Consider the following 24,291-nt stretch of genomic DNA (forward strand, 5'->3'; position numbering starts at 1 on the left):
GAAAGGCTGGAAACATAGCAATAGTCTCTGTCAGTCTCACAAGCTGCTTGATGCCATGTTTTTAAAAAACCACTATAAATCACGATTCAACTTTAAGATTTTAAGAACCAAGCAGTAAATTTGCTCTTAAAGAGAAGTTTGGTTTCATTGTCACTTAACACACTTTTTGTTTTCTTGTTTCAGGCTTTTAATTTAGGTGATATTTTTCATTATCTATTTCTTTTATATTTCAGAGGTTCTGTTTGCTCTCCCTTTGGACTGTTTATTACAAATTGCTTGTGAAGAAATACATTTGAGTTGTCATTTCCCTTAAATACTATCCTTAAGAGTGTCTGTCTATAGAGTCCTTTCCTTTGCTGTGGAAGGACCATGATACAATATAGCAAGACTGAGGAAAGGGAATTTTTGCCAAAAGCAAACAGACTCTTAAGACGACTTGAATAAGACCATGCCACCTGCAACTTAAATCCCTTCAAAAGCCCAGCAGAAAAAGTTCAAACTCCTTGTCCTGGCATTCAAAGCCTTTACATGTACTTGACCTTTATCTCTTTCCTCTCCTTGCCTTGCATCTTACATGTCAGCACGTAGAACCCCCTACTGTTCGTCTGAAATAGCCGTTCTTTCTTTTTCCTGTGCTCATGCTGTTCCCTCTTCTTAACTTTCTTCCCACCTTTAATTTCATAATACTAGCCTATGGTTAAGACTTATCTCAGGCATCTTGTCCTTCAGGACGCCTTCTTTGTCTTTGGTCCTGTCTCTTTCAGAACAACTCTTTTGTGTCCCTGGAATATTCTGTGCATATCTCTGCTATTGTACTTACTAGATTATATTCTAATTCATACTTGAAATGCCTTGGGTCCTAACTAGGACTTGGAGTTCTTTTTTTTTTTTTTTTTTAGATTTTATTTATTTGTTTATTATTTATTTATTTGAGAAAGAGAAAGAGCACATGCATGTGAGTAGGGAAAGGGGGTAGAGGGAGAAGCAGAGAATCTCAAGCCAACTCTGGACTGAGTGCAGAGCCCGACACGGGGCTCCATCTCATGACTCTGAAATCATGACCTGAGACAAAACCAAGTGTGGGACGCTTAACCGACTGAGCCACCCAGGCTCTCCTGGAACATGAGTTCTTGATGATGGTACTCTTTTTGAGTTATTTTTTTACCAGACTTATTTTCTATCTAACATTAAACAGTCCATAAATATTCGATGAATGAGCGAACAAATGAACAAATAAGAGCTGTATTGAATGGAATGAAGTTTTGACGGGAGGTAATTCCTGGTAGGAACAATGGATTTATGGTATTTACCCACAGGTTCTTTCTTAGTCCTTGCTTGTGACCGTGCATCTGGGAGATTCGACTTCTGAGATTATCTTGTGGTAGATAGGTGCATACAGAGAGGAGGAGCTGATGGTTTTATACAGGAAGTAAGCCGGCATCTTTGGTCTTACAGGCAGTATGCTCTTTAACCAAAAGAGTGAAGCAACACTATAGGAAAATTGGTCTGAAGCTCTATCAAAAATAGATGGTTATCAGGTTATAGCCATGTCTCTGACTTCAACTCTGAACCCCCGGTCCTCAGACCAAAAGTAGGAAAAAGACAAAGAGTTGTGGTTTTTGTTGTTGTTGTTGTTGTTTGTTTTATCTTCTATTGCAAACCAAGGAGTAATTTCTGGAGCTCTTTTTTTTTTTTTTTTTTGATTCTGCATTTGTGATGTCATCGGTAGTAGCCAGACTATCGCAACAAAGAAATCTCGCTCTGTGTGTTTCTCCTCCATCAACATTGAGGTCAGTTCGTTAACCACAAATGCTACAGAGACATCGTGCAATTAATCAGCCTACATTGCGTTCAGTCTCAATCCTGAATGTTAAACAGGGGACTGGTTTGGAGAGGATCAGGCAAATATAATGGTCATAGCATTAATCACAGAGTTACCTAAACCCTAAGACTTTTCTTTCTTTTAGAAGTGGTGGCTTGTGAAGTGATGAAGGAGCAACAAGAAGTTCCCACAGTTTTTGGTCAGTGTTACATTTCAACAAGGATTTTTCTGATTTTAATTAGTTAAATATTCCATACCAGTCTATCACAGTAGAAACACTGTAGTATGGGACTTCTTGTCACTCTTATCATTTTCTAACTTAAAATGAAAGATGGCAGAAGATGCTGTGATTCTAACCGTCAAGTAGCTTTTTAAAAAAATGACCTTTCCTGGGGTGCCTGGGTGGCTCAGTGGGTTAAAGCCTCTGCCTTTGGCTCAGGTCATGATCCCAGGGTCCTGGAATCGAGCCCCGCATCGGGATCTCCGCTCTGCGGAAAGCCTGCTTCCTCCTCTCTCTGCCTGCCTCCCTGCCTACTTGTGATCTCTCTCTCTGTCAAATAAATAAATAAAATCTTTTAAAAATTGACCTTTCCCCATATCAGATTTGAGATGGGGGGGTGGAGCTTCCGGTTCTCTGACCTTGAGGATTCCTTCTCACCCACGCTCCTATTGGCCACTATAGGACTGCAGCTCCCTAGTCTCTGTGCTTGCCCATCAGGACCACTGAACTTGGGAAAACAAAACACACAGGGACACACTTTCGAGGGGTGCCACTGCAAGTTCATGGCCTCCCCCATCAGCAGAGCCAGTGGGTGCCTTCTATTAGTCTTCTCTGCCCATTATTTCATTCTCTATGATTTTTCTCAAGCCCAGTCCCCTCCCTGGGTCTCCCCGCACAGTGGATGATCCTATCTCCCTAACAGTTTTCTTGAGAAAATAGGGAAAGGGAGTAAGGAGATTCATATATCCTCCAGTCCGTGCACATATAGTATCTCATTCAGTTTGCACAGCCTGAGAGTAAGAGATTATGATTCCTGTTACAGATAAGGTCACAGGTATGTGGTGCCTCTAAAAGGCGGGCTCTACTCCCACGCTTCTTTTCCTTCCGTGTGATGTGATCATGCTTTACAGCTGAAGCTCTGTGCTATGAACTATCAGGTTTCTCTTTTTCGCATTTCTAAACACTTAGATACAAATCCATATTTTTTGGTAATTGTTTTATGTTTCTTTGCCTCTCCTCCATCTTCTCTCCTTGCGTGGACCTTGATCACGGACCTCCCTTAACTTCAAACTCTTTCTTGTAATAATTGTATCCCCTTCACGCATCTGCACGCTTGAATCTCTTTCTGTGTTAAAATCCATTCCACACCCCTGCATCTCTGGATGCACCCTGATGATTGTTCTTTCCTTCACAGGAAGCTTTTAGAAAGCATTTTCTTAACTCTGCTTTGTCACCTCCAATTCACTCTTCTACACACTGCAGTCTGAATTCCAGGCCCATCATTTCACTGAAGTTGTTTTGTTCCAGGAATAGGAGATTTGCAGTTTAAACAAAATCACCAAATCCAGGAGTTACTCTTCAATCATGATCCTTCGGGCTCTTAGCTGCTATGATCTCTACTTCGGATAAGCTCTCATTGTTGAAATGATCCTTTGTGACTTTCCCAATGTCCTTTTCTCCTAAATTCGCAATTCTTTCCCAGGCCATTCATCCTTAATTTCTTTTGCTGCTTTCCCCTCCCCTTCTGCTCCTTCTATGTTAGTGCTCTCCAGGGTCTCATCGTTGATCCTTTTCTTCACCTGTCAGCTCGAAATGAAATCTATCCACGTCCATTAAATTACCACCATAGAGAGAGACAGATCAGAAACTTACTTCAAAGTTCCTGTTTAAAATTTTAGGACTTTTTCAAGTTAGAAAAATCCAAAATGATGCTGTTCCTCAACCTCTACCTCTAGTGCAGACCTCTTAATGGCTCCCAGACCCATATTTTTTATTGCCTAATGAACATCCGTGGGCATCGCAAAGTCTGTAGGCCCAAAACCAGATGCAAAGTCTTTCTTTCCATCCGTTCTCACAACCAACATGACTGGTGCTGATGAGGGAGCAGGAGGCTGACTGAGGACAAAGCAAAAGCTGGCACCTTGCACCCGCTCTCCACCTGCTCCCCTTGGTAATATGTGTAACATTCCTCAGGCCCCCCTGACCGCCATATAGTTACCTTGCAGAGATCACAATCCTGTAAGACAGGAATCTCCCAACTACCTTGATGTGAATGGCTTGCCAAAAGACAACATTGACCAAGCCTCCAGAACTCTGGTAAGGACACCTTGTAGGCCCTCTTTAGCACATGAAAGCTCCGTTGAAACCTCCCTTCCCCTCACCTTCCCCCAACCGCAGGGTACATAACCTGCCAACCCTCACAACCCGGGGGCAGCAGCTCTTCCTGCTCACGGGTCCTGTCCCCATGCTTTAATAAACCACCACTTTGCACCAACGATGTCTCAAGAATTCTTTCTTGGTCTTCGGCTCCGGACCTCAGCCCACCAAACCTCACCTAGGTTCTAGAACTTCATCAGTACCGTTGTCCATCCAAGTGTGCTCTGGTCAGAATTTTGGAAGTTGTCATCCTTTGCCCTTCTCTTTTGCTCACTTCCAAATAAGAATCCTTTAAAATATTCCTGAATCCTCAAAACAACATCCTGCTTTTAGTTGTTTATTGCATCAGTTTGTAACCCCCCCCCATACAAATTTCTTGCCTTAAATAAATTCTTCTTTACTTCTTTATAGGTTTTATTTCATTTTCGGATTAAAGCAGTGGTTAATTCTGACCTTTTATGAGCAGCATCCTCTTGTTCTACTTATCGATTTCATTTCTATCCACCACAGATTAAGAGTAATAGTATTTACTCTTTTATATTAAGAGTAATAGTATTTTGCTGTGTCAGTGTCCTTAGATCTTTCCAGTTTCTATTTTTATCTTTTCCCTATAGTCTACGAAAACCCAAGTTTATTGTTCATTGCATTATAGAGCAGTAGTTTTTACTGTGAATTTTTTTTTAGGGTTTTTTATTAGTGAACTTTGGATTTTTCTAACTTGAAGAAGTCCTAAAATTTTAAACAAAAAATTTGAAGTAAGTTCCTGATCTTTCTGTCTCTATTTATACTGAACTTCAGTTAATAATTTCTTTTTTTTTCCAAGAAAAAGTTAAGCTATGCTCAAGCTACCATCTGTCACCATACAGTGCTATTATAATACCACTGACTATATTCTCTGTGCTGTATCTTTCACCCCTGTGACTTCTTGCTCCATTACTAGAAGGCTGTACCTCCTACTCCCTTTCCCTCCTTTGTGTCCATCTCCCCCATTCCTTTCCCTTCTGGCAACCACCAGATTGTTCTCTGTATTCATGGATCTATTTTCTTAAATATTTTAATGCTTAAGGAACATTTGTGCTAGCATTTTTCTAGATAAATTGGTATCTACCTTCCCTGACATGTCTCAACTGGATATATGGACCAGGCTTGCCAAGATTTTCTGCTATCCTGATGTGAGGGTCCCTTTAGAACAGAATATAAAGGAAAATGAGGTCTTGACTAAACAGCTTCTCATTCTGAAGTTGTTTGCATTTGATCTGCTTTCAGTCCAGTTCTAATAACAACCATTATCTATATTCGCCAACTGCTTTGCTCTTGGGAGCCCCAGAAAACCTCTGTTTGGCCAGGAACTGAAACAGCCGTGCTAATTTGTGCATGTAAATGCATCCTCATTCTTGCTTCCACCATTGGAAGTTAGCTCAGACATCCTTCTTTGCTTGTAGTTTATGTGATGACATTTACTGGTATGTTCTAGTTTCTTATCTTTGAGGAAGCCCCCTTTCTCAAGCAGATGACTGTAGCATCTGAAAAGTGTCTCCTTAAATATATCATCTTTCCTTTGTGCTGGAGTTCTAAATTCTGTACTGAATTTTCATTGGTAATAACACTGATTTGTTTCATTTTTATATTGGATTTAACTGATATTTGACCCAAGTCATTCACTACCAATAGCTTTATACTATTTCAGTGACTTATATTTTGGTTTTTGTTAGATTCTTTAGCATATAGGAAGGAAGCCCCTAGTAATTTATAAAGCTGTAACTTACAGTGTGTGGAATTTCTAGTGGAGTTAATTCAAGGCAATTAATAATAGATGCTACAGTCCTCACCACACTCCACACTTCAATATTACATTTCTATCTGCTCATTAATATTTTTATATGTAAAGATGAAGACATGCAAACATTTTCTTACATCAAAACTGGGCTAGAAAAGTAATTCATTAAGATTAAAAGAAGTATAGGGGCGCCTGGGTGGCTCAGTGGGTTAAGCCGCTGCCTTCGGCTCAGGTCATGATCTCAGGGTCCTGGGATCGAGCCCCGTATCAGGCTGTCTGCTCAGCAGGGAGCCTGCTTCCTCCTCTCTCTCTCTGCCTGCCTCTCTGACTACTTCTGATCTGTCAAATAAAGAAAAATCTTAAAAAAAAAAATTAAAAAAAAAAGATTAAAAGAAGTATATATTTTTATTAACAATTTTGTGGTCTTTAAAGAATCAGTTCTAAGTGTACTATTGTTCAAATCTTGGTAAACATCAACAGTTTATGGTAACCTTAAAAAAAAGTAAATATTGGGGGGCACCTGGGTTAAAGTGTCCCATTAAAGTGTCCAACTCTTGGTTTCAACTCAGATCTGATCTCAGGGACTTGAGGTCAAGCCCCAGCTCGGGCTTTGTGCTTAGTACAGAGTCTTTTGAGATTCTCTCTTTCCCCTCTTTCCCTCACCCTCTGCCCTCAACCCCCCTGCTCGCTTACTCTCTCTCTCTCTCAAATAAATAAATCTTTAAAGAATAACAAGTAAACGTTGGGATTTTTATCATTTCTAGGAATTTTCAGTGGCTCGCTGCTCAATACTTTACCCAATACTATAATTACTATAAATATATGTTTTAAAATTATTTTATCCATTTTTCTGATCCTGGAAGGTAGGATTCAACAGGAATAATGCACAAAGAAAGCAAAATGGTTTTTTCTTTGAATTTCCTTTCATTTTCATCCCTTTCTCACTTTCTTCTCCAAATATTAAAAAACCTGCATTGGCTTTTTGTTGTTGTTGTTGTTGTTTTTAACTCATTCCTCTTTATTTTAAACTTTGGTTTTCTTCGGTTGATATTTTTATACCAGGTACTGGTGGACTAATATTTTTCTACACAGAATGTATTTAAAACTGTGTTTCAAGTTAGCTCATTGGTCAAGATGTGTGGTACGAGAACGTGGAAGGGTAGGTAACTGCAGAGATCTTATCTGAAGTACGGATTCATTCGGGAAACAATTATTTAATCCTTAAGTGCCAGATTCTAAGAAAGGTACTGAAATTACAGTATGATTAAGAGACAGACAAATAAGTATAACAAGGTGTTTTAGCTGCTCAGGCAGTTATCACAAATACCAGGGACTAGTAACTTGTAAACAATGCAAGTTTACTTTTTATGGTTTTGGAGGTTGGAGGTTCAAGATGAAGGTGCTAGGGAGGGCTGCTTCCTTAGATCACTATCTTTCCACAGTAACCTCACAGGGTGGGGGGGGGTGAGCGGTCTCTCTGGGATCTCTTTCGTAAGGGCACTAACCCCATTCAGAAGGGCTCTGCCCTTGTGATCTGATCGGCTCCTAAAGGCCCCATCTCTGAGTACCATCACACTGGGGATCATGTTATAATTTTTAACACGAAATTTGGAGCATTCAGTCCATTGCCCAGGGATTCTGTAAGAATCAAATGAAGACAATAGAAGATGCGTTTGAAATTGCCCCAAATTAAGAAGTGTCTCTGTTTCTTCCTATCCCGCCTTCCTGCTGGCTTAATCTAATCTCTCTGATAAGGCAGCTGTGAGCTCCTGACTCTTCCTGAGTCTCTGTGCTTCCCATTGGCCTATCCGGGGACAATTGATCAATCTGCCTTTCCTCTCCTTCTAGAATTGCTTGATGTCCACGCTTGCTCGTTGGACCAAGCTAGATGGCTCCCTTCATTCTGCGCACTGCCTGAACTTTTCTACCACCCTGGTTTGTTCTTGGTTCCTTCTGCCTGTCAAGATTCTATGCTTCCCTCAATGCCTCCATTATGTGCTTTTGATCTCACATTTATTCCCATCCTGTCTACTCCTTTAGGCATTTGTCTACTTCAGACTTCACAGGCCCCCCCACCTCCACCTTCTGGAATGCAATAATAAACAGACCATCAAACAAACGTGAACTCCTGCAGATCTCCCACAGAGTCTAGAATTACTTTCCATTCTGTTTGGAATAGAGAAGGCACAGAATGTAAATATTGAATATATTCATTTGGTGCACAAGGACTATATCACAAGCATTTCATTTATTTCTGCTATGTGCCAGACTCAAAGTTTGGCAATACCATATAGATGAGTTAGATAAATTAACAAACAAAATACAATCTGTTAAGTGCTCCCATAGAGGAAAGCAACAGGAAATTTATAGGAATGATACTAATTCAGATGAGGCAATATGTGGATGAAAGAATGTATGGGTATGTGAATGAGTAATTTATTTTAATTGTCTAGAGCTGACATTTAATACTCTGCAGTCCTCTTTAATGGGTAATCACCCTGATAATCTTCTGTTGCAACCACAGTGAGTCCTAATTTCTCCCTTCACAATAGTTGCTAATAACACTCAGGTGGATACAATCTAGTTCTAATGAATTCTGTCTGTACACCTGCTTCCTCAGGTACATCAACCTGCCTTTAACCACTGACGTTTCCAGTTGTGACATTAAACCTATTAATTTGGAAATTTAAAAAATAATGTTTAAGAATAAGATTAATCTAATATTTCATTATTAAAGATAGGTAAAATCTACTTAGTGTTTCTTTGATCTATGCTTCATTCTTGTGCACAATTTTAACACTTCATTAGTTTACCTCCTTTAGCTTTCTACTTATAACAATTTGAAACAACCTTGTTTCTAGAGTCCTTTGCAAGAAGAACCTCAAGTTATTATTTTTATAAACTTTTTCTGTGTTACAGACTTTTGCCAAAAAAACTCTGGATTTTTTTTTTTTTCATTTTGGTATTTTAATCACAAAAATTCAATAGTCTTTGTTTTTTTCTTCTTTTAAGTTTTTTGGGTTTTTTTTGGTTTTTTTTGGTTTTTTTTGAGTGGGTGGAGGAAGGGGAAGGGCTGGAGAAGGAAAAGGTCGGAGGAAAGCCAGGTGGGAGGGTGATGATTCAGTCAGGACCCAGTGGGGGCAGTGCCATGAGGCGGGTGACCCTGTTCTTAAGGGCAGCCCTAAGAATGGAAAGGTAAGGGATTCAGAAGGAGGCAGGCCGCCCGTTGGCAGAGAGGGCAGCGGAGCGCTGAAGGGGCAGGCAGGACAGAGGGCTGACTGGGGAGAGGGGCTGGGAGGTGGGCGTGCATCGAGGTTGGGGGCGACCCAGAGGTGAACGTGGGGTTCCCGGGGCCTCATCCCAGCCTGCAGGATTCCTGGCCCGAACCTGCCCTTCCACTTCCCCGCTGCCCTTCAGGGAGTCTTCTAGAATGTGTACTGTCCTTGGCACCGTGATCTAGTTGGTGTGTTAAACTGGGTCCACACTCAGTGTAATTATTTGATACGCTTCAAACATAATCCAGTCACTTAGCATTATTGGGATATAAAATGTCTAAATTTACAGATCTTGAAGTTTATTAGGACTAACCTACAAAGTTGTCATGTCATGAATGGTCAAATATGACTTACCGCTGATTTTAGAAAGGTTTCTTTAATTGTTTATTTATTTCTGTTGACATTTCATGTTAGATCTCTTTGAGGTTTTACACTTAGGAAACAAAAGCAATGATCATTTTTTATTTGTCTGATTTTAGGCATTGAGCCAGTATTCATGGAACATGTACTATGTCCCAAGCTTTTTTTTTTCTAGCTTCTGGGGTGTGGAAACAAATAAATAAACATAATATTTTAAGAGAACAAAAATAAAGTAAAGAGAGAGGATTGAGAATGACCAAGGGAGGGAAGTGTTTTTTTATGCAGGATGTTCAGAGAGAGTCTCCCCGAAGTGATGCATTTGAGCAAAGACCTGATAGAAGTGGGAGAGTGAGTGAGTGGGCCTTGGGGGGGGGGGGTATTGGGGGGGCGGACAAAGCAATCCAGGAAGTGTTCCTGGAAGAAGTGACAGCAAGTGCCAAGACCCACGGCTTCCCATGCTCCAGGGAAAGAAAAGAAGCCTGTGTGACTGGAGCAAAGTGATTAATGCTGGGGGCTAGGAAATGAGATGGGAGAGAATAGGAATGATGGTATCTTAGAGAACCTCTTGGTCCTGGTAAGGAGCTTATATTTTTTTTTTTTTGAGTGGAATGAAAGGTATTAGAGGGACCCAGATCAGGAAGAGACACATGATCTGATATATACATTAAAAGTTTACTGTAGATACTAATTGTACTAGTTTTCTGCATAACAAATTCCTACAAATTCAGTGGCTTTTATTTGTTTTAAAAGATTTTATTTATTTATTCCTTTATTTATTTAGAGAGTGCAAGCAGGGGGAGGGGCAGAGAGAGAGAGAGAGAAACTTAAGCAGACTCCCCATTGAGTACGGAGCCTGACACAGGGCTCCACTCGGGGTTCAATCTCACGACCCTGAGATCATGACCTGAAAGGAAATCCAGAGTCAGACGCTTAACCGACCGAACCACCCAGGTGCCCCAAATTGTGTGGCTTTTGAACACATTTATTGTCTCCTAGTGTCCATTGGTCAGGAGTCAGAGAGAAGGGACTACTTAACTGGGTCTCTGCTCAGGGTCTGCTAAGTCTACAGCCAGGATGCTAGTAGGGCCATGTGCTCCTGCACGGCCTAGGGCTTAGACAGCTTGTCGACAGGAGTCACTTCTTTTTTTGCAGGATTGAGACCCAGGTCCCCGTCTTTTGTTTGTTTGTTTTTGCCATCTTTACCATTTTTCCCACTGTGGTAAAGAACATAAAATTGTCTATCTTAACCGTTTTTTAAGTATACAGTTCAGTAGTGTTAATGCACTCACACTTGTGAAACACATCCCCAGAAACTTTTCATCTTGCAAATCTGAAATTCTGTACCCATTCAACAGCTTCCCCTCCCTGTCTCCTGGTAACTATTCTGCTTTCTCTCTCTATGAATTTGGTGACTTTAGCTACCTCATATAAACGGACTCACACAGCATTTGTCTTTCTGTAACTGACATATTATGTGTTTGTTTTTCCGGGCTGTCAGTCTGGCGATGCTCTCAGATCCTAGCTGTATGTACCCCTCTTCCAGCCTAGCCGCCTACTGCTTCAGAGCCAGCAGGAGAATCTCACACACTTTGAATCTTTCTCTCCTGTCTCCAATTTGCTGTGACTGAGCCTTCTGTAACAGAACATTATCGCAGCAGGGACTCCCATCACCTTTGTCATATAACGTAACCCAATTAAGGGAATGACTATCCCATTATATTCACAGCCTGCCCACCTTTGAGTAGAAGAGATTAGACAGGACCTGGACAACCGAGTGTGGGAGTTGACCAGGGGCATCTCAGAATTTTTCCTACCATGTAGGTGGAGAAGGGATTTGGAGATGGGGGACCAGAGAAGAAGCTGGAGACCTATTAGAAGGCACTGGAGATGTCTAAGCCATTGCTTCTCAAAATTTAATGTGTATATGAATCTTCTGGGGATCCGGTTAAAATTAGATTCTGACTTAGCAACGTTAGGATGGAGGCCTGACGCTCCGTAACAATCTCCTAGGTGATGATGATTCTGCTTGTGAGATAGCAAGGCAGAGACAGGCTCACGGGGACTGTGGCTTGGACGAGGCTGGAGACAGTCGGGATGAGAAGCCGGCTGATAAGGATATAATTTGAGAGTCGACCCAAAAGGGCTTGGTGGGAAGGAACCAGAGGCACGGGGATGACTTTCATGTTCAGAGGATGACCGAGATCGTAGGAGGAGTTTACTTCAGGGCAGAAATCCAGGTGTTTAGTGGGGGATATGCCAGATTCGAACACACACAGAGATGAACACTAAATGATGTGGGAAATAGCAGGCTTATTAATCATATGCAGTGTTACTAGACACTTTACAGTGTTTGTGGCACCACAACCAGGAGACTCTTCCTAAGGGTCCTTGAAAATTTCTTGCAGCGCATTAAAAAATGTAAGCAATACAAAGGGTCTTGTTGGTGCATGTGTGGTTTCTCCGCTTCTTTTGCACTGACATTAGTGAAGCAAACAGTGCTTTCTTTCCCAGGTGCCAGAGTTCTTTACAGTGAAATTAACATATCATTACTCAAATCATTAAAGCTGTTCCTGGAAGCCAAAATATGCACCCCTGGGCAAATTGAAAGCATACCACATTCCAGCTCTCTCTAGGAATAGAGCTAGATTTTAAAATAAAATGAGTTTTCAGCACCTATTGATTTTGGTAGATGCTCACGAGGAGATGAATTACCTCATTTTTCCTGGCTATCTAGGCCATTTCATGGCATGACTAATTAATATTTCTTTCCTGGGCTAAATTATGCAAAGTTCGCTTTGTCACATTATGAGAGCTTTGCATGGAATTGAAAATCTTCTCTGAAGCCTTTATCACAAAAACAAGATGGCAGAGTCTAGGGTTTTGTGGAGGATAGGCTTACTTCTAATTTCTCTAAACATTAACCATGTAAAATCGTGGCTTTACCCACACTTATTTTCTGGTTTTTGTTTTTTGTTTTTTAAGATTTTATTTATTAGAGAGAGAGAGTGAAAGAGACAGCATGAGTGGTGGGGAGGGGCAGAGGAAGAGGGAGAAGCAGACTTCCTGCTGAGCAGTGTGCCTTGAGGAAGAGCTTGATCCCAGGACCCTGAGATCACGACCGGATCAGCAGGTGGAAGCTTAACTGACTGAACCACCCAGGCGCCCCACCCAGGCTCATTTTCTAAAGGAGAAGCATTTGAAAGGGAGATAAGCCAAAAACTGCTACCACCCTGTTCTTGGGTGGAATAGCTAGAGACCTGTAGAAAGAGAAAAGTTTAAGACTTTTAAATAAAACATACCTGTTCTTTGTGTTGCTTGGGCTCTAGCTAAGGTCATATTCAATGACAAGGTTACAAGAGATAACCTTCATTTCATAACCTTTATTTCAGGTAGCATGAAATAAAGGCAGCACAGGGCAGCTTTGCTTTAAAGGACAGTGCATTCTGTGGAACAGGTGGACATTTACTTCAGCATAGGCAAAATCTTTATAGAAACCTTATTTTCTGTTTCACAAAACCTGGTAGACTTCATGACCAAAAAAAAAAAGAGTGAGAGAGAGGAGGAGATATTTCAAGGAGAGCATGGTGATTATGTTTTTATAAATCAGACCCTGAGCAGATGACAGTTAAACCAGATCATTAAAAGGCAGGGGTGACAGAAGGTCTGAGGGAAACTACTCCCATTGAGAGTGCTAAGGAAGTCAGAATTTAACACCTGCCATCTGGACACCTTTCAATCTGGAACCTGGGCTCATCCAAACTACCTGATACAGCAGTTAGGCTTTCTGTTGATTTGGAAGAGTCTGATGGCTAAGCAAAGCCATTGTTGAACCCTGAACTTGACATAGCTTCTCTTATAGTCCTCTTTTTAGAGTGTATCCCAGTAGAGCCCAGAACCCATACCCATGCACATTTGTTTAATGAACTGATTCAAAGAGATTCCATTTTTTTCTACTATTGTATCTATTTTTATGTAACATATGAGCAACTTTATAATATAAAATGTAGCTTTTGCATAGTAATTTAAGAAACTAACTTCTTACTCTTTCCTTTCCTTAGGAGCACTGAATCAAAAAAACTGGGGAAAGAAATACCCAACATGTAGTAGCCCCAAACAGTCTCCTATCAATATCGATGAAGATCTTACCCAAGTCAATGTGAATCTAAAGAAACTTAAATTTCAGGGTTGGGATAAAACGTCTTTGGAAAACACATTCATTCATAACACTGGGAAAACAGGTAAACTGTTTGCCTTTTGTTTGTGACTTTAATATGTTCATGGGGCTTAGAGTATGTTTATATCAGTTTCATTTCATTTTCATGTCCTTCATTTTACTTCATTTCATTTTCTTTGTGTGATATTCTATGAACTGCATAGAAGCAAAAGGTAGAAGAAACCAAATAAAATGCAGTAAATGGGAAGTTTCGATAACATTTTGAAAATGTGTACAAGAATAAAATGACCAAAGTCATCACATCATGTTCTTCAATAATAAAACAATAATGATGCCTCCACCAGAGGATGTGGTACAGATAATGCAGTATACAGCTTATCTCTCCCATCTCTGGTTAAATCGCTTAGTTAATCAGAATTTCCTTTTCTTGGACTACATATTGGCTCCGGTTGCTCAGCGTCATGCTACATTCAATACTGGGGTACAAAAAAAGCAATCATCTATAATTAAATTTTAACAAAGAAATCAGTAGCATTTCTATATAGAAAGTTTAAAATTATATACTGTCCTTAGGAAGCACTCTGTAACTGCTTTTTTTAAAAAGACTGTCTTTTTTTTTCGAAACATGCAAATTATAATACCATAAAAAATTCCAGTGAACAGTAGAGGGACAAAATAGTCTTGAAAAGTAAAGAGCATTCCTTCTCTGATACCATATTTTAAATAAAATTGTATGTATATCAGGAAGTTATAGAATAAAAAAAAATAAACTCATAGGAAAAATATTCTAAGTTATAATGTGAGTTATGTTGAGTGGTTTTATCATTAGTGAATTCTTTCTCTGTTATTGATATTTTGGCAATGCAATTATTTGAATGTAGTAATTTCATTTTAGGTCCCATGAGGGTAAGAATTTTTCTATATCAGTTCCTGATACATAATAAACATTCATTGTTTCTCAATGAATGAATAATTAATAAAATTATTATATAAGATTTTAATTAAATTCATAAGAGCATGTTGTCCCAAATCTTGACATTTTCATTACCAGTTTTGAAGGATGTTACAAAGACGTCAAGCGTGTAACCTCTGCTTTATTTTTCTTAGTGGAGTGTGGTCAAGGTCAATTTATCCTTAGAGCATGCTTTTTAGGTTCACTACCGGCACTTTAAAGTAGAACTATGAATTGTGGAAACTTTAGCAAATTATTTATGCGCTCTCTGATTCAGTTTCCTTATCACTAACATGGACTATAATGGTATCTCTTCCTTCTTTGTGTGAAGTTCTGTAAAAATCAAATGTTTAACACGTGTAAAGTACTCTGTGTGAAGTATAGCATATTGGAAGTGACCCATGAATGTTGCTGTTGTGCTTGTTGTTGTTATTATTACTGAGGAAAGTTGAGACCTCTCGCTAGCTGGCCGCAGTGTTGGATTCAGTCCCTAATGCCAACAAGGGGTTCCTGCCTGACGGAACAAAGACTGTTTAACTCTGATGGAGAGACATTAAAATCTAGCATAAGGCTCTCAAAAGAAACATTAATCTTTAGATCATTTGTAAAATAAAGTCAAAATATCTGCTGTGGAACTCAAATAGGAGAGTTTAAGATTTTGAGTTGCCAAACATCACAAGGCCAAAACCCATCAGTGGGAATGGATTTCCCACCTGCTTTGCCACAGTGTGGGACAGAAGTTCTAGAGCCTGATGAAGCCTGGGATGATGCTTGCTTGTAGGGATCAGGACATGGGACGAAAGCACCTGCCTGATAAGGAGTAGGAAAGGTTCAAAGTGAGAAGTGGGGGGCCGTCCCAAGAGATGATTTTCTCCTCCACTCTTCTGTTCCCTCTCTCTTTGCTGTGTCCCCTCACTACCATCAAATGCCTTAGGAAAGCAGAGCTCTGGGGGAATGGCAGTCTTAGGACACCAAATGGAAGAGGGCAGGTGGACTGGCATCTTCTGCTGTTAGAGTCATACCGAAGTTAAGGTCTTTGTTTTAGTTTATATTTGGGGCAATAAGATACACAGAGTGTATTTTGCAGAGTTACAAGTTCAGCTTCCAAATGGTGACTTGTTTTGTATTTATTTTATTATTATGATTACTTATTATTACTATGTTATTTATTTATCAAATAAATAACTTTCTTAGTGTATCTTTGATAGGAGAAAAATTAGTTGAAATTTATAATTTTGATTTTCTGAAACATAGATACAACTTTGTGTTTTTTCTTTTAAGTGGAAATTAATCTCACTAATGACTACCGTCTCAGTGGAGGAGTTTCAGAAGTGGTGTTCAAAGCAAGCAAGATCACTTTCCACTGGGGAAAATGCAACATGTCTTCTGAAGGATCGGAACATAGTTTAGAAGGACAGAAGTTTCCACTTGAGGTAAGTCCCTGGTTCCACTGGCCCTGTTTCATTTTCTAAATCATTGAGATTTTATGTAGCATATAATTTGATTAACTTCTAATCCAATTTTATAATTTATAGTTATATTTTGTTTCTTGTTTAGTATCTTCCTTTTTCATTAGACTAAACTCAATAACGATCATACTTGATTTTCCACTTCCTGGCAACTCAGAGGGCCACCCTGTAGACATCTGACCAGCAAATGCTGATGAGTGAAGAAATAAATGAAATTCCTTCCACAGCTCAGGAGGGAAAAAAAGGGGAAATTTTATCAATTTACTGGAGAATCAAAGAACTGCTAAATAAATGAGAACATTTTTCAACTTTAAAATTGGTAATATATATACGTATATAATTCTAATAAATAAGGAGTATGCAGTAAAACAAACACTTTCATACATGTGTGGAAAGAGTATTAAATTGGTAGTTTGCTTGTTTTTATCCACAACTTTAAATGTTTCATTCCCAATGCCCACCATTTCCACTTTTAACAATTTAGTCTAAAAAATAAGACATGCTCAAAAATGTATGTGCCAAGATATATTTACAAAAATAACAAAAAGTTGAAAGAAAAGGAAATGATTATAAATACATTATGATGGAAAGGCTCCTGGCTGGCTCAGTCAGTAGACCCTGCTATTCTTGATCTCGGGGTTGGGAGATTACTGAAAAATAAAAATATATTTTAAATTCCATTGTGATGGAATATTACAGGTCTTATAAAAACCGTATGTTTGAATAATTTATTTACACAAAAATTCATCAAAAGATATTAATGGGCTTTTCTTTTTTAAGATATTACTGCTTTTTAAAAGCAGGATGTAAAATAGTATGCACAGTATTTAATACTCTGATTTTGTGAAACGTGAAAACTAATTAAATAGTGACTGAGGGTCCGGAGTCTAAGTTGAATGGACTAGGTTTGAATACTGACTTCACCATTTAGGTGTTATAGACGTGACGTTATACAAATATTTAATTGACCTAAGCTTCCGTGTCTTGCTTGTGAAATTGACGTAAGAGTAGCACATGCCTTATGAAGTTATTATGAGGATTAAATGAGAGAGGGAATTATTACTGTTGTAAAAATAATTGAGGGAAACCGAGAAGACATGAGTAGTGATTTTTCCCTGGGTGATGGCATTTTAGGTACCTTTTCTTCTATCCTTTAAAATTCCCATGTTTTTGAAATTATTTATAATGAAACTGTATTACTTTTATAGTCAAAATAGTTACTGATAATAAAAATAAGACAAGTGAATTATCTGTTAAAGGACTAAAAATTTTTGATGTGGATAAGCATATTCTAATTTATAGTTTATAAATTTATGTTTTTCAATATATTAAATATCCTTAAGGAAAAGCACATTTATCAAATTTGGTTTGTCAAAGAAATAGAAGTCAATCCATTAAACATATAACATTGTCACTTCAGGGAGTTTGCTATGTCACAATACTACTTATTGAGAGCAAAGAGGAAAAATCAAGAAAAGCCCTGACAACAAGAAAAGCCCTAAACCAGCCAAATAATTGGTACAGAATCTGTGCATTAAACCTCAGATATTTTTCTTATTTAAAAAGCCTCTCAAGTTCTCAAGAACTTGAATCTTAAGAGGGATTGTTTGTTGCTTCTCCTTTTTTAAACTCTCTCCATGTAATTGTGCAAGGAGCAGAACTCGGGGATATCCTTGACTTGGTCTTTTTTTTTTTTTTTCCTGGTCTCCTGCATCCTACAAGGAGGTCTTCTCAGTTCTGCTCCTAAATGATGTAGGAGGGCAGAAGAAAGTTCAAATTACCTTTGTCGCTAACTTAGATTGATAAATGTCCCCCAGCTGGTCTCCCTCTCTCTCTAGTCTTCTTCTCCTCCATTCTTTTTTTTTTTTTTTTAAGATTTTATTTATTTATTTGACAGAGAGAGATCACAAGCAGGCAGAGAGACAGGCAGAGAGAGAGAGGAAGAAGCAGGCTCCCTGCTGAGCAGAGAGCCCGACACGGGACTCGATCCCAGGACCCTGAGATCATGACCTGAGCTGAAGGCAGCGGCTTAACCCACTGAGCCACCCAGGCGCCCTATTCTCCTCCATTCTGAGCCCTCTTCTCCCACTCCTGTTAACCGAAGTGCATCCAATGTTCTCTGTTGCTCTCAAGAGCAAAGGGTTGGGACTATCTCGTGGGCTTCCTGGCGGGGCGCCTGCAGCCCCGTCTCCTCTTCTGTCCCACGTGCTCAGCTGCAATCACAACCAATTACTTCCCGTTTCCCACAGTTCTTCTTTCTTGCCTACTGGCCCCACTGACTTGAACATACATTCACCTCTTCTGCTTTTTCATCGTTCCGTTTTTATGCTGCTTATCCTTTAGGGGTTAGTTGAGCAGTCCTTTCTCTGAAAAGGCTTTGCGATCACCCAGGGCAGGAGCCACTGACATTCTCACAGCAGCCCAACACCTGCTGTTTCTGCAGTCATAGCCCCCCAACCACGCATTGGTCTTCACAGAGGCTTTCTGCTCTCCCCGTAATTATTCTCCTAACTAGCTACATTACCTGATTTCCAAGCTCATGACATGGGGAGCACCAAATTATAAGCGAGAGTAGGGGCCATTGTCAACAGACACATGGGCTGAAGTAGAAATTAACAAGGAATACAGTCCGGCAGGAGAAGAGGACACTTAAAATAAGGAACTTAAAATTCTTCTTGGTATCTTTTTAAAAAGATACCAAGTGAAACTCCTTTCGAGTTTCACTATTAATAGCATGCACCTGAGTGGTGCATCTGCTCTCCCTCTCCCTCTGCCCTGCTCCGTGCTCTCTCAAATATATAAATAAATCAATCTTTAAAAAAAAAAAAAAGAATGCAGTATGATAATGTCCATAAAAGGTAACTCAGACCATCAAAAAGGTGTGTTCCATCAAAGAATGAAACCATATTTAAAAGAATTCTAGCAAAATAGTTAAAATAACATTTGATAATTTATAACATTAGATAATTGTTCTAGTGTATTACTACCCCAGTATGCCCTGGTAATGTCAAAGTGACCATTTCTCTCCCAGATGTGTCTAACTTTGCATTTCCCTCCTCACTGAGGATGATAAGGGATTGTAAGTGCAGTTGTACATACATGGAATTCATAAAATATTTTGAAACTCTACAGAATATAGGATTATACAGTTTACAGAATTTTTCAAATAGTATTTACTGAATTGATAAATTATTTTATTGTCTCTTTGGTGACTTTTGTGATGTCTTTGTGTATGATAAAGCTGTCATTGTTATATTTCATAGATGCAAATCTACTGCTTTGATGCGGACCGATTTTCAAGTTTTGAGGAAGCAGTAAAAGGAAAAGGGAAGTTAAGAGCTTTATCCATTTTATTTGAGGTAATCATTGTATCTATATTTAACGCTAACTTAATTCCTTCTTTAATCACACGATGTGACATAACAAGGCATATTTTTTAACAAATACAAGTGCTCGCAGGTGGAATAAGTTGTGATCATTTTCAAACAAAACCACTCCTTGGCTGGTGTGTTTTTAAAAGGGGACCCTTGCATTCATTAATTGGGTACGTCACTTCCAGCTGGAGCAAATGGTTCTGGGAGTGCGCAGATTTGCTTATGTGTACATGCAAAACATCATAATGATATAGAGCAGAGACTGGGAATCAGCATTTTTAAAGTGTATTTTTCTCAGTGGAAAACTTCAAAGGTAGCTGTTTTTTCTTTATTTGTTTTTATCTTGCTGTGGAAAAAAAAAAAAAAAGTATGCCTTGGGAGGATTTTACTTTTGGAGGCTTAAAATGGAATTCACTAATCTTTTCATTTTATTGAAGAGTTAATCAAATATTTTATCCCATTCTTAGAGTATCTCTTTTCTTTAATAGGTTGGATTAGAAGAAAATTTGGATTACAAAGCAATTATTGATGGAGTCGAGAGGGTTAGTCGTTTTGGTAAGCTGTTTGGAGAAATCTTTTTCTTCCAGATTTCTGTTTCAGATGCATATGAATTGTTATTATATTACAAAAATCAGTAATTCCAAAAGGAGGAAGGAAAGACCTTTTCAAAGAGGACCCATCTTTTTATATAATTTATACATGTCTCACTAAAGAACATTTTATCTGAAATTTTTGTCATGTAAAAATCATAAAATGTTAATGTAAGTAGGAAGTCGAAGTTTTCTAGTTTTATTCTTGAAAATAATCTAATTCCATCATGCATTTAAAATATATTTCTCTATGTCAGGTGCCTGGGTGGCTCAGTTGGTAAGCGTCCACTCTTGATTTTGGCTCAGGTTATGATTTCAGGTCTTGGGATCGAGCCCCAAGTTGGGCTCCACGCTCAGGGAGGAATCTCCTTAGGATTCTCTCTCTCCCTCTCCCTCTGTGCCCCCCTTGCACTTGCCTACATGCACATGTGCACACGCTGTCTCTCAAATGAGTAGATCTTTAAAAAAATAAAAAGTAAAATGTGTTTATCTATTCTGCCTGCACTATCCATTTGTTAAAGACTCTAATTTATAATCTGAAACCCGTTAATTTTATAAAAAATCGTGTCTTAAAGTGAAAGGAGAATTGATACTGGAGTGAAAACTTATTTCCTGGTGGTTTCCTCCATAGTCCCTTCGCCTTACCATTATGACAGGGGTTTTTTGAAGAAGGCGAACACTTACACAGAAAAAAGATGCCAAGTGCTCTGATACTGTTCTGCCTGCTATGTCATGGATCTTGTCATTTGCCACAGCGAATGCTTGTAACAACATTGGCAAGAGACAGCAAACCTGTTATTATTGTTATTTTATCTTTCGTAAGCATCCAGATACGCAGTATTAACGCGGCCCTGAGTTGTTAACAAAATAAGGATTATTCATCTCCAGGAAGCTGCAAACTCTTGAAATTGGGAACCAAATTCATATAGATCCTTTTGGAAAGCTAAAGCCGGGTCTAGGATTGATTCATCTTTGTCGATCACACGTAAGGACCTTAACTGACAGCTTTTCAGAAGTCAGGAATTTGTGACTCACAGGGCGCTGCTCTCATCGGGGTTTTATGAAAGGTACAATCGACGCAAGATGGAAGCCGTTCTCTCCCTCCGTCCACGAGATTGCAAGGCTCAGCATTGAATGCCGACACCACTTAATCTTTCCCTCGTTTAGTCAGAAAGTGGATTCTGTCAAGACTGAAAGAAGGCAGCAGGATTGCATTGCTACACGGAAACTGGAGTGAAATCTGAAGCCTGAATGTCCCCAGGCCTCACATCAGCCCGTGGGCCCAACAAGAGGGGTAGTTCATGAACACTGGTTCGTTAGTCCCGACTTGGGGCGCTGAGGCATCATGGCCCCTTCTTCTCGAGGCTTCTTCCGTGATTCCTGGGGCTCTCTCAAAGGGTCCTCTGAGGATCGTGTGAGCTGAAGAACCACTTTGCTCATGTTCTTCGGCTAAAGTTTACTTGTTCATATTGACTCTCTGCCAGCCATTGAGAGAAACACTTCATCAGAGCCCCTGCTGCCACTGAACAGCCTCCCTGAGAATCGGGACGGCCGGCAGCGTGCCTCTGCCTCCAGCCTGGCTCTGCACGGGAAGCGGAACGTCCAGCCTGGCCACCTGCCTGGGGACACACCTCACTGGCCTGCCTTCGCTCTGTGTTCTGTCTCCCCTCCCTGCTACCTGTGCACCAACTTCTTCCTCCTCTTTTACCAGAAGATAGACTAATCCTCCCCGTGTGTCACCTCACCCACTAAATACTTAATATTTCGACATATTTGGCGAGGACACCTAAGCGTATACCGCTGGTCAGTGGGAGTGGAGCCGGGATCGAGCTCCTGGTCTGCCCACAGAGTTGTTCCACCACATTGTGGAGATGTGTATCAGTGGTACATGTCAGTTTGATTTGAATGGTTATTCGATATGATCTGGATAAACTAAATAAGTCCTGCTCAAGGTAAATGTTTCTATTTTGACAGCTCTTAGACTAAATCTATTTCAGAGTCTAGAAAATCCGCTCATGCCCAATAAACGGAAGGCTTCCCAGTATCAGCCCTCAGCCATTGCTGCTGGGAGCCAAGGGGACGGAAGGCAGAGCTTCTCTGTAGGCAGTGACACCGGAACTGTAGCAAAACTCCCAAACCCTGCTTCATATTCTCCATATAATGTGAGTTGTTCAACAAACCACACTTTCAGCCATCATCAGGATTATAAAATCTGTCTCATTCCAATGTGGGCTGATGACTCATTTCCTATATTCCTCTCCAAGAGACAAACCCATTTCCCATTCCTTCCCTCCCTCCAACCTTTCATTCCCTTCCTTCCACCGCACCTGCTCTATGTTAGGCATTGTCCCACCCTTGGAGTGGAGAGAGAGGGTGAGGTTGTATCAATACAAAGATAGCATATTAATGTTCTATAAGCAGAGTCCAGAGAAAAAGAGAACTGTTGGTTAAATTCTTTCAAGTCACAAAGGAAGAGACACACCCCAGGTAACATCATCGGTGATTCTCAAATGGGAGTTGTCATTAGAATGGTTTCTGGTTGTTGCTTTTCTTTTTTCTTTCTTTTTTTTTTTTTAATATTTTATTTATTTGACAGAGAGAAATCACAACTAGGCAGAGAGGCAGGAGGAAGCAGGCATCCTTTGGAGCAAGAGCCCAATGTGGGGCTCGATCCCAGGACCCTGAGATCGTGACCTGAGCTGAAGGCAGAGGCTTTAACCCACTGAGCCACCCAGGCGCCCCTCTGGTTGTTTCTTAATTACAAATTCAGCCCAGGAATTTGTATACTGAAAAGCCCTCTCAGACGGCGTTGACATGGCACCATCTTAAATCTTACTGTCCTAAGTAGTAAGAGTTGTCTTTTTTTAAAAAAACTTTTTAAAATTTAAATTCAATTAATTAACCTATATTATTGGTTTCTGAGGTCTGTGATTCATCAGTTTTATATAACACCTAGTCCTCATTACATCACATGTCCTCCTTTAAAGGTTTTTTTTTTTTTAATTTATTTACTTGACAGACAGAGATCACAAGTAGGCAGAGAGGCAGGCAGAGAGAGAGGAGGAAACAGGCTCCCTGCTGAGCAGAGAGCCCGATGCGGGGCTCGATCCCAGGACCCTGGGATCATGACCTGAGCCGAAGGCAGAGGCTTTAACCCACTGAGCCACCCAGGCGCCCCGACATCACATGTCCTCCTTGATGCCCATCCCCCAGCCACCGCATCCCTCCTGCCCTCTTCCCCTCCAGCAACCCGCAGTTTGTTTCCTCTGATTAAGTCTCTTACGGTTTGTCTCCCTCTATGGTTTCGTCTTGTTTTATTTTTCCTCTCTTCCCCTAAGATGCTCTGTTTTGTTTCTTAAAATTCCACAGTAAAAGTTGGTTTTAGGGACGCCTGGGTGGCGCAGTTGGTTGGACGACTGCCTCCGGCTCAGGGCGTGATCCTGGAGTCCCGGGATCGAGTCCCACATCAGGCTCCCAGCTCCATGGGGAGTCTGCTTCGCTCTCTGACCTTCTCCTCGCTCGTGCTCTCTCTCACTGTCTCTCTCTCTCAAATAAATAAAATAAAAAATAAAAAAAATCTTTAAAAAAAAAAAAGTTGGTTTTAACTATTTAGTGGCTCTTCCCAGGTGCTTGACCCTGTTGTGGTCTTCGTCTTTATCTCCTTCACTCTCTCCCCACTCGTCTTCCCCCTCCTGCTCTCAGCAACCTATAAAAGGGGAGCGCTGACTGATTGGTTAGTCACCAGCGTACGTTCAAGTGAACAGTGACTGAATGATCACAAATACAGCAGCATCGAGTCAGGTGTGATTCTAGCCTGTGTTCGCTCACAGTACTGAGGTGATTCAGATGAAGCAAATGTTTTTGCTAGACACAGATTCAAAAAATCACCTTATTCCAATTTTCACGGAAGACAGGAGTCTAATCAAAAAGCTCTACTGTAACTGAAAAGTCCTGTGTTATTCAAGACAGAAGACAGACATTTAGGACATGTATGTAAATGACATTTTATTTTATTTTCATTTTTTAAGAAGATTTTATTTATTTATTTGACAGAGAGAGCACAAGTAGGCAGAGAGGCAGGCAGAGAGAGGGGGGAGGCAGGCTCCCCGCTGAGTAGAGAG

At 40.1% G+C, this 24,291-nt stretch overlaps 1 protein-coding gene across 4 annotated transcripts in view; it reads left to right on the forward strand.

Annotated features, from left to right (window-relative positions):
* PTPRZ1 (protein tyrosine phosphatase receptor type Z1) overlaps window positions 1-24,291 on the forward strand; it is a 177,055-nt gene that overhangs the window by 79,747 nt on the left and 73,017 nt on the right. For all 4 annotated transcript variants that reach the window (XM_044246457.1, XM_044246458.1, XM_044246459.1 and 1 more), the window contains exons 3-6: window positions 13,670-13,849; window positions 16,019-16,170; window positions 19,470-19,565; window positions 20,069-20,135. In XM_044246457.1, the coding sequence (XP_044102392.1) occupies window positions 13,670-13,849; window positions 16,019-16,170; window positions 19,470-19,565; window positions 20,069-20,135 (495 nt within the window). The remainder of the gene's footprint in view (window positions 1-13,669; window positions 13,850-16,018; window positions 16,171-19,469; window positions 19,566-20,068; window positions 20,136-24,291) is intronic.

The sequence above is a fragment of the Neovison vison genome, chromosome 4 (assembly GCF_020171115.1).
Source record: "Neovison vison isolate M4711 chromosome 4, ASM_NN_V1, whole genome shotgun sequence".
NCBI lineage: Eukaryota > Metazoa > Chordata > Mammalia > Carnivora > Mustelidae > Neogale > Neogale vison.